At 43.5% G+C, this 13,863-nt stretch overlaps 1 protein-coding gene across 5 annotated transcripts in view; it reads left to right on the top strand.

Annotated features, from left to right (window-relative positions):
• The window catches only part of plcb1 (phospholipase C beta 1), a 1,044,484-nt gene that overhangs the window by 816,214 nt on the left and 214,407 nt on the right, over positions 1 to 13,863 (top strand). For all 5 annotated transcript variants that reach the window (XM_069932441.1, XM_069932442.1, XM_069932443.1 and 2 more), the window contains exon 13: positions 13,101 to 13,185. In XM_069932441.1, the coding sequence (XP_069788542.1) occupies positions 13,101 to 13,185 (85 nt within the window). The remainder of the gene's footprint in view (positions 1 to 13,100; positions 13,186 to 13,863) is intronic.

Below are 13,863 nucleotides of genomic sequence, written 5' to 3' on the forward strand. Positions count from 1 at the left end.
CACCTTGGCCTCTGCAGGGTTTAGTCCTTTCCGTGTAAGTCTGTGTCCCATGAAGTCCATTTCTGACACACCGAACTGGCACTTGTTTCCATTCACGGTAAGGCCTGCCTCCTGTAGTCTAGAGAGTACACGCCTCAACCGTTTGTCATGCTCTTCCTTCGTTGGTGCATGGACTATGATGTCGTCAGAAATGTTGGCAAATCCAGGAATGCCTTGAATCACTCGATGGATTTCATACTGATAGATCTCCAAAGCTGCATTAATTCCAAATGATAGTCTCTTGTAACGATACAATCCACAGTGAGTCACAAATGTAGTTACATCTTGGGAACGTGGATCCAGCTCTAATTGATAATAGCCCCATTTCAGATCAATTTTTGAGAATATCTTGCTGGTAGTTAGTTCTTGAAGTATTTCCTCCACTGTTGGTATAGGGTGTCGTTCTCTAATTATAGCTTCATTGGCCATTCTCATGTCAACACATAGTCTTATGTCACCCTTTGGTTTGGGCACAATCACTACGGGACTGACCCATTGTGTCGAATGTTCCACCGGTTCAATAATGTCTTGTTCGATCAATTCTTTAATTTTGGCTTCGACTTTCCCACGAAGTCCAAACTGAGTTCGGCGCATTGGTTGTGCCTTGGGTTTGACCGTTTCATCTACCGCTAGCTTCAATTGTCGACCTTTCAGCTTTCCTACTCCTTGGAAGACTGCGGGGAATTCTTGCTTCATATCCTTGTATGACTGAATTGAATTGACACAAGCTCCAATATGAAGTATTGCCAGGTCTTGCACTGTGCTTCTTCTCAGCAATGGTTCTCCCCTCTCTTCTATGACCATAAACTCTGCTTCGGTGTACTTATCTCCAGCTTCAACAGTTGCAGTAAAACATCCAATGGTCTGCAATGGCTTGGTTGCTGTGTATGGATACAGTTTCTTGGAACACTTCTTTGAGGTACAGATGATCTTTTTCCTTTTCAACTTCTCCCATAAATGTCGATCAATCACATTACTGTCACTGCCTGAGTCTACAATGACCTGAACTGGGTATCATCATCGTCACCGTCTATCTGGCGAATGGTATCTTTCTTTCCAGGATACTTTCCTTTCCCCCAGGCTTTACCTTTGGAAGTTGTACTCTTCCTGTTCTGGTCTGCATTGGACTTGCTTTTGCACTTCTTTGCAAAGTGGTCCTTACCTCCACACTTTCTGCAAACTTTGCCTTTGGCCGGGCAATATGGGTCTTTTCCAAAGTGACCTCGGTTTCCACATCGATAACACTCCACATCCTGTGTCGACGTATATCTTGGCTGATTATGGTGATGTGAGAGCCTCTTAATTTGCTGGTTTGAGTTGTCTTTCAGGGTCATGGTATGAAATTGCCCTTCAACAGCCTCTAATGCAGCAGCAATGGCTAAAGCATCGGTGAGTTCCAACTCACTCCCTCTTTCCAGTAGACGTCTTCTGAGTTTATCTGATCTGCAGTGCTGTACAATTTGATCCAATAATTGGTTGTCCAAATCAGCTGGCATGTAATTGCATCCAACAGCTAGCTGGCGTAGTCTCGTCACGTACTGAGCAATTGTCTGGCCATCTTCTTGTCTCATTCTCCGAAACAAATGGCATTGAAATGTAGCATTCGGTGTCACTACATAGTGTGCATTTAATGCATCTACCGCTTTCTGGTACTCATCCTTTCTTCCAGTATTCAAAAGTGTCTTAAATGTTTCCCGAACTGAGGGTCCTGCAGTGAAAAGAAGTAACGCCCTTCTCTGCGCTTTTTGTTCAACTGTACCCGGTATCTAGAAATAGGCCACGACTGTCGGCATAGGATTCAAATTCTTCCAGCCATGCCTTCCACTTCACACTTACAGTGCTTGCATCACCTGTTGGGTCAAAATGAGCAATTCCACTATGTGTTAGAAAGTCACTGTCTGCACCAGCCATGAGGAAATATTCCAGCCCCAAAAGTACTGAGTCACAGAGAAAATTCTTATCACCTTGAAGTTGACTGTAATCCTCTGTAATCTTGTTTAGTCTTTAATTTTCTTCAAGCTTCTTCCATCCTCGTCGCCAATGTCACATTTGTGGCCTGAAATGTGAAGTTAATAAAAGATTAAACACAAGTTTATCAGGTAAACTTCTTAGTGTCTTTTTATTCTCCCGTTTCCTTTGTTCTCCTGCTTGTGTTCTTATCTCTCCCTCATACCACATGACTTCCGGTATATCTCATACATATTCATAATCATGACTGGCCTCTCTTCCTTTTCTTGTTCCCTTCCTGCTCCATTTCTAGTATTGAAGTAAGGCCTTTATCTTTCTTTGGTGGCATTGTTAATGTCTTCCATATGTCTTTAAAAAGTTCCTCCTTATACATTCGGTAACTTTTATAGTTTTATTTATCACTTTTTCTCAACTTTTTCGAGGAGAGCAGATATTACCAGTCGAACCCCACATCATCATGTGGCATGCCCCCCCCCCCCCCCCCATCTATAGCCTTTCCTGATGGCAGCAGTGAGAACAGAGTGTGAGCTGGGTGTTGAGGATCTTTGATGATTGCTGCTGCTCTCTGGTGGCAGTGTACTCTGTAGATGTACTCACTAGTGGGGAGGGTTTTGCCTGTGATGTCCTGGGCTGTGTCCACTACCTTTTGGAGGGCTTTATGCTCAGGGGTATTGGTGTTCCCATATTAGACCATAATACAGCTGGTTAGCACACATTCCATCACACATCTATAGAAATTTGCCAGCGTATCTGGTGTTATACCAAACCAATGCAAACTCCTGAGGAAGCAGAGGTACTGACGTGCTTTCTTCATGATGCCACTGGTTTGTTGGATCCAGGAAAGATCCTCTTAGATAGTGACTCCCAAGAGCTAAATTTGTTCACCCTCTCCACCTCTGATCCCCCAAAAATGAGCTCCTTAGTTTTGGTGAAATTGAGTGCAAGGTTGTTGTTGGTGCACCATTCAGCCAAGTTTTGAATCTCCCTCCTGTACGCTGACTCATCCCCTTCCTTTATACAACCCACTACCATGGTATCGTCGGCAAGTTTGTAACGGTGTTATTGTCATATCAAGCGACACAGTCAAAGTGGATAGAGCAGGAGATTTAGAACACAGGGCATGGCATGCGCAGAGAACATAATAAAATGGAGGAAATTTTAAAAAGATACAAGTTCTCACAGCTCCAGTGATCGAGAAGAGGACCTGGAAAAGCAAAGGAAAGATCAAGATAAAAAAGCAGAGAAAGCTTGTTTATCTTCTGGAGAAATGAAGCAGTTTTTAGATTCTTTTCAACAATCTATGGAAGTGTTAACTGATGAAGTGCAGAAGAATGGTGACAAAATGGAAAGATTAATACAACAAGTTGACACAAAATTTGAAATAGTGGATGGGAAAATTAAAGGAAATTAATTTGAGATTCAAAATATTAAAGACCAAATGAAGAAAGTGCAAGCAGAAGCTGCTACCAAAAATGGAAACAACAAGAGACAGGTGACAGCTGTGGCAGGGCCTAAACGCCATAACCTGCTACAAAATCAAATCCAGTGAAGTTTTGCTCCCAGAGGAACTCAATGCCTTCACCTGATTTGATGAGAGTAAAAGCGAAGAACCACCCCTCCACACTCCCACATCCCCAAATGATCCCATCCTGTCAATATTTGAGGATGATGCGCATGCCGCCTTCAGGAGGGTGAATCTGAGGGAAGCATCCGGCCCGGATGGAATCTCTGGCCGAGTATTAAAAATCTGTGCTGACAAATTTACCAATGTATTCACAGATATCTTCAATATCTCACTCCATTCAGAATCTCCACTTCTCCCAGGAGATAGCTTTCAACAGGTCATACCTGCTTCTGCTGTACTGATCTGTACTGATCTCAGCAGGTTCTGGATTTTATTGTTCATCCAGGGCTTCAGGTTGAGGAAAACTCTGAATGATTTGTGGGGACACACTCATCCACAAGCTGTTTTGATAAAAGTCTGTGACACCCCTGGTGTACTCGTTCAGATTTCTCAGCAGAGTTCTTGAACACTGCCCAATCTGCTGATTCGAGGAAGTCCTGTAATCATTCTTAAGCCTCCTGTAACCACCGTCTAGCTGTCCTGATCTCCTGAGCCTCATTTTTAGGCTCTGACCATTTGAAGGCAGAAGGAGCACAGAAAGGTGATTTGACTTTCCAAAATGTGGTCTCGGTGAAAGAACGGTGAGTAGCCTGAGGAGATTTGGCATATTGACAGGTGAACTGCAGAAAGTATACAGATTGATCTGGTAATTAGAATGCCCAGAAAAACAGAAGATTGCGGAGGTAGTAAACTTGACCTATCCATCATTGACTCCGACTTTCCATAATTTCAGACATCCTTGTGAGGGGCTGGCTCAAGAAGGCAGCCAACATCATAAAAGACGACTGGTCACAACCTATTCTCACTGCGACCTCAGGCAGAAGGCACAGAAGCCTGAAGTCCAGCAGCACTAGGTTCAAGAACAGGTTTTTTTTCCAGTGACTATCAGGCTCTTGAACTCCTCCCCTGACTAAGCAATGCCAAATCATAAACTAATCCAGGACCATAAAAAGGCCTGTTGCATCTTGAAACACCACTTCATTTCCTTTTGTACAGCTGTAATTAATTTTTTTATTATCTTTTTTCTACATTTATTATCTCTTTCCATGCAATAATTTAACGTTTACTATTGGATTTTTTTTTAATGAAGTACCTGTTTGTTTGTAGCAAGAATTTTGGTGTGCATTTACATTGTACTTGTGTATGACAATATTGTTATCACTAGAGAACTTTAAAACATTGCACCCCCTCCCCCACTACAGATCCCTTCTCCCATTTTAAACTTTCTTCCTCATCCTGGACACCTCATTCCAGTTTTCTGCCAACTCTGGACCTTTATATTTCCAACTGCTGCTGTAACATCAAATGTAATGACTTCTATACTTCCTTCACTTGTTCCAACCTCACCCTCCACATTCTCAGTACCAATCCGAGCATCACCATCAAACCTACAGACAAGGGTGTTGCTGTTGTACTCTGGCACACTGACCGCTATCTGGTTGAAGCCAGACGACAACTCTCAGACACCTCCTCTTACTTACCCCTCCAACAGGGCCCCACCAAAACTCATCAAACCACTGTATCACCACTATCTCTGAACACATCACTTCCGCTCACCTCCTTGGCATGGCCTCCAACCTTATTTTCCAACCCCGAACTCCCCAGTTCTATCTCCTACACGAGATCCACAAACCCAAATTGAGTTGGCACCCATTGTGTTGTATACGCCTGCCACAACGAATTGTTCTTCACTTACCTTGACTCTGTTTTGTCCCTCCTGATCCATTCCTTGCCCACCTACAACCAGGACACTTCACACATCCTCCATCACTTTAACAACTTCAAGTTCCATGAATTTGATAGCCTCATACTTACCATGGACATCCAATCCCTATACACCTCCATTCTCCATACTGAAGGCCTCAAAGATATTTCTTTCTTTCTGGACAATGGACCCAGCCAGTCCCCCTCCACCACCACCCTCCTCCACTGGCAGAACTTCTCCTCACCCTCAATAATTTCTCCTTTGATTCATCCCACTTTCTCCAGGTCAACGGAGTAGCCATGTGCACCCACAAGGGCCTAGCTATACCTGCCTTTTTGTTGGCTATGCAGAGCAAGGGCCCACAGCTCTTACTTCTCTACATCATTGACAACTTTGGTGCTGCCTCATGTACCCATAATGAACTGGTTGACTTCATCAACTTTGCAGTCAAATTCCACCCTGACCTCAAATTAACTTAGTCCATCTCTAGCAACCCTCTCCCTTTCCTCAATCTCTCTGTCTCCATCTCGGGAGACAAACTCTCGACAGACATCTTCTAAAAAACCCACCAACACCCACAGTTCTCTCGACTACACCTCTTCCCACCCTGTCCCCTGTAAGGATTCCATTCCATTCTCTCAATTCCTCCATCTCCGTTGCATCTGCATCCAAGCTGAGGACTTCCATGCCAAATCATCAGAGATGTCCTCCTTCCTCAAACAGCATGGCTTTCCCTCTACCACCATCAACTCAGCTGTCAACTACATTACCCACACACCCCTGACCCGTTCCACCCCCACGTACATCAAGGACAGGATTCCTCGTCCTCACCTACCACTTTACCATCCTCCTCCTCCATTTCTGCCACCTATGTGATCCCATCACTAGACACATATTTCCTTCTCCTCCCCTCTCTGCCTTCCACAGGGGCCACTCCCTCTGTGACCCCCTTGTCCACTCCTCACTGCCTACCACTTGTCTCCTTGTTATTTTCTCCTGTGACCACAGGAGATGCTCTACTTGTGCTCACACCTCCTCCCTCACCACTATTCGGGGCCCCAAACAGTCCTTCCAAGTGAAGCAATGTTTCATTTGTGAATCTGCAGGGATCATCTACTGCATCTGGTCCTCCCATTGTGGTCTCCTCTACATCAGAGAGACTTGACACGAACTGGGAGATCGCTTTGTTGAACACCTCAGTTCTGTCCACCGCAATAGCGTGGATCTCCCAGTGGCCATCCATTACAGTTCCCCATCCCATTCCCTTACTGACATGTCTTTCCATGCACTGCCAGACTGAGACCACCCATAATTTGGAGGAACCACACCTCATCATCCAACTGGGCACCCTCCAACCAGGTGGCATGAATATTGACTTCTTTGGCTTTTGTTAAACCTTCCCCCCCCCCCCATTTCTTCCCCTATCATCTTCCCCCAGCTCCATCCTCTCCCTTCCTTGTCCCCTTTCACACAAACGATAAATACCTACCTCATCCCTTATCATATCAGGAGGTGCTCAGGCCTGAAATATCAGCAATATATCTTTGCTTTTTATTGAAGCTGAAAAGATGGGCCTAGTTTCTCCAGCATTTCGGTGTGTTTTTAATACAACATTACAGCACAGTACTGAACTGTGCTCACCTGTGTCACATTTGTGGCGCGAAATGTGAAATTAATAACACCATCACCATATGCTTTACCAGTTGAACATCTCAGTGTCTTTATTTTCCTGCTTCCCTTATTTCATCATCCTGCACCTTCCACCTCCAGTGCATACCATCTGACCTCCGGTCAGGTTAATACATATCATGCATATTCATTATCATGACATCCCTCCTTTAATCAGAAATAAACTTTATATCTTTATGTTTAAATGTAAACTCTTTAACACTATCAATAGCATTTTTTCTGCCTTCTGAACCAACAAAACAACTTCAAATTCAAAACAAAAACAACTTCAAATTCCCTCTTCACAAAATATAACATAAACCTGTTATAACCAAATGTAATATAATAGCTCAACTGTTCTTCTGTAATTATACTAATACAATGCTCACCTCATATGCAAAATATAAACATTTAAATTTATACACCTCACATGTTTAAATTCCAATACTTTTGTTTTTTTTTCCATTTAATACCAAATAGTCGACTAAACAAAAATGCAATTCATACAGCGCTCATACATGTACTTTATGATGTATTGATCAAATCACTGTCCAAATGTTCCCATTATCATTTCTCTTCCTTGGTGAGTAACATTACTGCGCTTCATTGAAACTCATTCCAACTATCACAAACTTTCACTTTCGTGAAAATGCGGGCACAATTAGAAAAATGGCACAAAATCTTCATATCGCTTAGGAGGTTTCCTGTCCCGTCTCGGCCTTCCTACAATGCTACTGTCGCAACTAGGTTGTTCACCCTCAGCACCAGAAACACTGCTCGCTGCGGCCTCTGGTGTTTCTGGTACTCTGGCCACTTCATCAGGAATGCTGGTAACTACCTCTGGAACATCATCTGGTCCCTCAGGTTGAGCATCTCGTATTGGACTTCCAACCACTTCACTCGGTGTCGCTCTGGATTGGTACTTTTTTTACACCAGACACGTTTCTTTTGTACAAGACTCCAGCTGGAGACTTGACTGTCACCATACTGCTGTTTCTGGATACAACAGTGTAGGGTTGATGGTAATAAGGTGTGTCTAGCTTACCACCACTCTCTTGCCTCACCAGAACATTATCTCCAGACATGATGTCCGAGTACCTGGCCCCACGTCTTGAGTCTGCATACAGCTTTGCTGCTCCCTTCTTTTCAGCATCGTGGTCCCTCATCTCTTGGTCATCCCTGATTTCCTTTATTTTGAGCATTTTTGTGCGGATTTTCCTCCTGAAAAGTACTTCTGCTGGACTTTTTCCTGTGGTTGCATGAGGCGTTGCCCGATAGACAGCTACATAGGATAGCAATGCTTCTCTCCAGTTCTGTCCTTCTGCATGAGCAATCCGTAATCGTTTTTCGATTGACTGATTTTGTCTCTCAACTTCCCCATTGGCTTGCGGCCATTTAGGAGTTACTTTATGATGGTGGATACCTGTGGTCCTCATGTACTCAGCAAATGTCTCTGAAATGAACTGTGAACCATTGTCAGAGTATAGCGTAACAGGCAATCCATATCTCGCGAAGATCTCTGCCAATGCTTTTATTGTTTTTTCAGTGGTCGTTGACCTCAACACAGTGTACTCATAGTATCTGCTGTAGTAATCTACCACTACCATGATTGACTCACCAGTTGGTAAAGGTCCGAGAAAATCAACAGCTACATCGATCCACGATCCTGTCGGGAGTTGCGTACTCCGGATCGGCTCTGGAGGATTACTCCTACTTGTGAGTTGACACCCATGGCATGTTTTGACGAATTTCTCTGCGTCTTTATCACAACCTGGCCACCATGCCTTACTCCTGAGGTTTTGCTTGGTACCAACAATACCTAGGTGTCCTTCATGAGCTAATGATACGATCTTCGGTCTCAACCTCTGTGGTATCACCAATCTTCACCCCCTCAATACACACTGCCTGATGCAACAAAGTTCGTCTCTAATGGGAATATATGCCTTGTGAATGCACTTGTCCCATTGTCCACTTTGGATACATTCTCTAACTTCCATGAGTTCTGGGTCATGTTCAGACTCTCTCTCGACTTCCCTCGTTGTCACAGCTTCCGGTGTCAACTTAATACCTTCGAAGCATACAAAGCTCTTTGCTTCTGTCCCCAGTTCTGACTTGGATTGTGGGCATCCATCTTTCAATAATCTGGACAGCGGATCAGCAATGTTTGCTTTCCCGGCAATGTGAACTACTCTGTACTTGTACGGTTGGATTCTGAGCACCCATCGTTCTATCCTGGCACACGGTTTGGACCTGGCAGCATAGATCACCTCCAATGGTTTATGGTCGTGATGAGTTCAAATTCAATGCCATATAAATATGCATGGAATCTCTCGCAGGCCCATACAAGTCTGAGTGCTTCTTTCTCTGTCTGAGAATATCTCCTTTCCACATCTGTCAAAGATCTGCTGGCATAGGCAATGATTCTTGGTCCCACATCACCCATCTGGACCAACACAGCTCCTAAACCAACAGGACTAGCATCCGCTATAACTTTGGTTGGTGCAGCCGGATCATAATACCTAAGAGTATCGGCATTCGTCAGACTTTGTTTCAGTGCTGTGAATGCTTCCTTCTGCTCAGAACCAAAATGGAATGGTACAGCTTTCCTGGTTAGTTTCCTCAGTGGTTCTGCCAGTGTAGCAAAATTAGGGATGAACTTTGCACAATAATTAACCAATCCCAAGAAGCTCCTCATCTCCGTTGCATTCTGGGGTTCACGTGCATCTGCAACAGCTTTCACCTTGGCATCAGCTGGGTACAGTCCTTCCCGTGTAAGCCTGTGTCCCATGAAGTCCATCTCTGAGACACCAAACTGGCACTTGTCTCCATTCACGGTAAGGCCTGCCCCCTGTAGTCTGGATAGCACATGCCTCAACCGTCTGTCATGCTCTTCCTTTGTAGCCGCATGGACTATGATATCATCAGAAATGTTGGCAACTCCAGGAATGCCTTGAATCACTCGATGGATTTCGTACTGGTAGGAGCTGCATTGATGCCAAACGATAGTCTCTTGTACTGGTACAATCCACAGTGAGTCACAAATGTTGTCACGTCCCTGGATTCTGGGTCCAACTCTAATTGATGATAGCCCCATTTTAAATCAATTTTTGAGAACACCTGACTGGTAGTTAACTCCTGAAGTACTTCCTCCACTGTTGGTATGGGGTGTCATTCTCGAATTATAGCTTCATTGGCCATCCTCATATCAACACACAGTCTTATGTCACCATTTGGTTTGGGCACGATCACTACTGGGCTGACCCATTATGTTGAATGTTCTACAGGTTCAATAATGTCTGGCTCGATCAACTCTTTGATTTTGGCCTCGACTTTCCCACGAAGTCCAAATGGAGTTCTGCGCACTGGTTGCACCTTGGGTTTGACCGTTTTGTCCACTGCTAGCTTTAATTGTCGACCTTTCAGCTTTCCTACTCCCTGGAAAACTGCGGGGAATTCTTGCTTCATATCCTCGTATGACTGAACTGAATTGACACGAGCTCCAATATGAAGTATTGCCAGGTCTTGCGCCATGCGTCTACTCAGCAATCGTTCTCCCCTCTCGTCTATGACAACAAACTCTGCTTCGGTGTACTTGTCACCAGCTTCAACAGTCGCAGTGAAACAGCCAGTGGTCTGCAATGGCTTGGTTACTGTGTATGGATACAGTTTCTTTGAACATTTCTTTGATGTACAAATGATCTTTTTTCTTTTCAATTTCTCCCATAAGTGTTGGTCAATTACATTACTGTCACTGCCTGAGTCTACAATGACCGGAACTGTCACACCACTAATTATCACTGGGACCTTCTCATGATGTACATCATTCAATGTAAACTGATAGTATTTCTGCCCATTCTGGTTGTCATCATCATCGTCACTTTCTGGGTCACCTTCTATATGGCGAATAGTGCCTTTCTTTCCAGGATACTTTCCTTTCCCCCAAGCTTTGCCCTGAGAAGCTGTACACTTCCCATTCAGGTTTGCATTTGACTTGCTTTTGCACTTCTTTGCAAAGTGGTCCTTACCTCCACACTTTCTACAAACTTTGCCTTTTGCTGGGCAGCATGGGTCTTTTCCAAAATGACCTCTGTTTCCACATCTGTAACACTCCAAGTCATGTGTCGGCATATTTCTTGGCTGGCTATGCGAGAGCCTATTTACTTGTTGACCAACTTTGTCTTTACTGGGCTGGCTTGAGTTGTCTTTCAGTTTCATGGTATGAAATTGCCCCTCAACAGCCTCTAATGCAGCAGCCATTGTTAAAGCATTGGTAATTTTCAACTCACCCCCTTTTTCCAGCAGTCGCCTTCTGAGTTTGTCTGATCTGCAGTGCTGCACAACTTGATCCAATAACTGGTTGTCCAAATCAGCTACCACGTAATTGCATCCCACAGCCAGTTGTCGCAATCTCGTCACGTACTGGGCAACCGTTTCTCCATCTTCTTATTTCGTTTTGTGAAACAAATGATGTTGAAATGTAGCATTCAGTGTCACCATATAGTGTGCATTCAATGCATCTATGGCTTTCTGGTATTCTTCCTTCCTTCCAGTATTCAAAAGCGTCTTAAAAGTTTCCCGAACTGCGGATCCTGCGGTGAAGAGAAGTAATGCCCTCCGCTGCGCTTTCTGTTCCACCGTACTGCTATCGAGAAATAGGCCACGACTGTCGGCATAGGCTTCAAATTCTTCCAGCCATGCCTTCCACTTCACATTCACAGTGCTTGCATCACCTGTCGGGTCAAAATGAGGAACACCTCGAAGTGCTAAAAATTCAGCTCCTGTGACTGCCATGAAGAAAACCTTCCAGCTCAAAGCCACCGATTCAAAATCCAAAATGTTTATCACATTTAAAATCCAAAATGTTTATCCTCATCGCCAATGTCACATTTGTGGCCCGAAATGTTAAATTAATAACACCATCACCACATGCTTTACCAGTTGAACATCTCAGTGTCTTTATTTTCCTGCTTCCCTTATTCCATCATCCTGCACCTTCCACCTCCAGTGCATACCATCTGACTTCCGGTCAGGTTAATACATATCATGGATATTCATCATCATGACAACCTGCTGCACAAAAATCTCAATTTTCCCTACCTCACACCCATAATACCCTATTTTATTTGCATCTATATGCCAATCGAAGAGTCTTTTAAGTTGTCCATATTGCACCAGCCTCCACCACCACCCCTGGCAATGCATTCCCGCACTCACCGCTCACTGTATATAAAAAAACTTGCCTCTGACGTCTCTCCTAAACTTTCCTCAACTCATCTTAAACCATTGTCCTCTGGTATTTGCTACTATCATCTCAGGAAAATTATCATGGCTTTTTGATTGCCCATTGCTGCCAAAGATCTATGAAATACTTTTACATGTCTCTGTTGATCAGTTGAAAATGATTTAAGTAATTTATTGAAAAAAGTTACATTCAGTTCAACTGATCCACATCAATTAACAACAATAATATCAGGTGAAATAAGGTAAATTAATTCAGCTGCATATGCCTTTACCATCAAAAGGGACAGCCTCATTGGAATGATCAGGCCTGTGAAGCTGAAGGCTTCACCGTGAAGTCAAAGCAACATTACAAAAATGCTCAGCGGGTCAGGCAAAGAGACTCAGAGAGAGAAGACTTCAGGTCCATGACTTCTCATTCAAACTGGATGAAGCATTGGAATGAGATGTCAACAATCTGAAAAGTTTTTCTTCTCTGTGCTAATTCCAGAATCACCCGATCAGAGAGGAAATGTGAAGAATCTTTATTGTCATTTAGAAAAAAATACATCTGAGGCATTGTAGTTCCAAGGTACAGAACATCACACTGCATCATCTATTTCCAACTGCACCAGTGTCCCAGTCTTCACCTTGAACAGTTGGCTCCTATAGCGTTGAGTTGGTGAGAAAAGGAAACCATTCTGGAAACCCAAGACAACTCAACCACTTTTTGTTTAATTTTCTATTGGTTGCATCAAAAAGGAGGAGAAACTGAAAGAGGAGAGATGCAAGACATCTTCAAAGGGTAGAGAACACTAGTTTTAAATGCTCCCATGTAATTTAATGTTGCTTCATCACAATTTTTGTTTGTGTCTTTAGACCTAAACAACAGGCAAAAATGGCAGAGTATTGCCGGTCGATATTTGGTGATGCGTTGCTGATAGAAGATCTGGAGAAATATCCGGTGGGTGTAGGATTCCTTTTCATTGCACTTTAATAATTCACACAATAGTCATTGATTGAGGTTCTTTTTGGGGTTTTTTTCACTCTCAGATTAATAGAAGTTAAATCTTGAATAATATGTGATACAATAACTTTATTGTTCTTTGAGTAAAGTTCATAAAGGCAAGTGTTCCTTTGAAGTTGACATTTTAAAAATCTATTTAATTTGCATGACAAACTCAAGGAATACAAGCTCCTGTCTGGATTCCCAGATTTACATAATCTTACTTCAGTTTCATATTTGCTATAATATACATCAAGTTACCCTTGTTTTCTTTATAATGGTCACCCAGCCACAGGGAGATGTTATCAAGCTGGAAAGGATGCAGGAAAGATTCACAAGGATGTTACTGGGATGGCAAGCTTGAATTGTAAGGAGAGGCTGGTTAGGCTGGGACTTTTCTCTCCTGGGGCTAAAGAAGGATCTTATGCCACTTTATAAAATGATAAGGGACATAACCAAGGTAAATTGCATGAATGTCAGATTCTCTAAATTTAGGTAACTCCCACTCTGATCTGGTTTCACATTTTAATTTGCCCATTGCCAGCTCCAGTTCCATGTTTCTCAATCCCACCACCACCCCCCCCCCCCACACCTCCCCCCACCATGGGGTGTCCTTCCCTACTTGTCTCCATTCTC

Source organism: Narcine bancroftii, chromosome 4 (assembly GCF_036971445.1).
Source record: "Narcine bancroftii isolate sNarBan1 chromosome 4, sNarBan1.hap1, whole genome shotgun sequence".
Lineage (NCBI taxonomy): Eukaryota > Metazoa > Chordata > Chondrichthyes > Torpediniformes > Narcinidae > Narcine > Narcine bancroftii.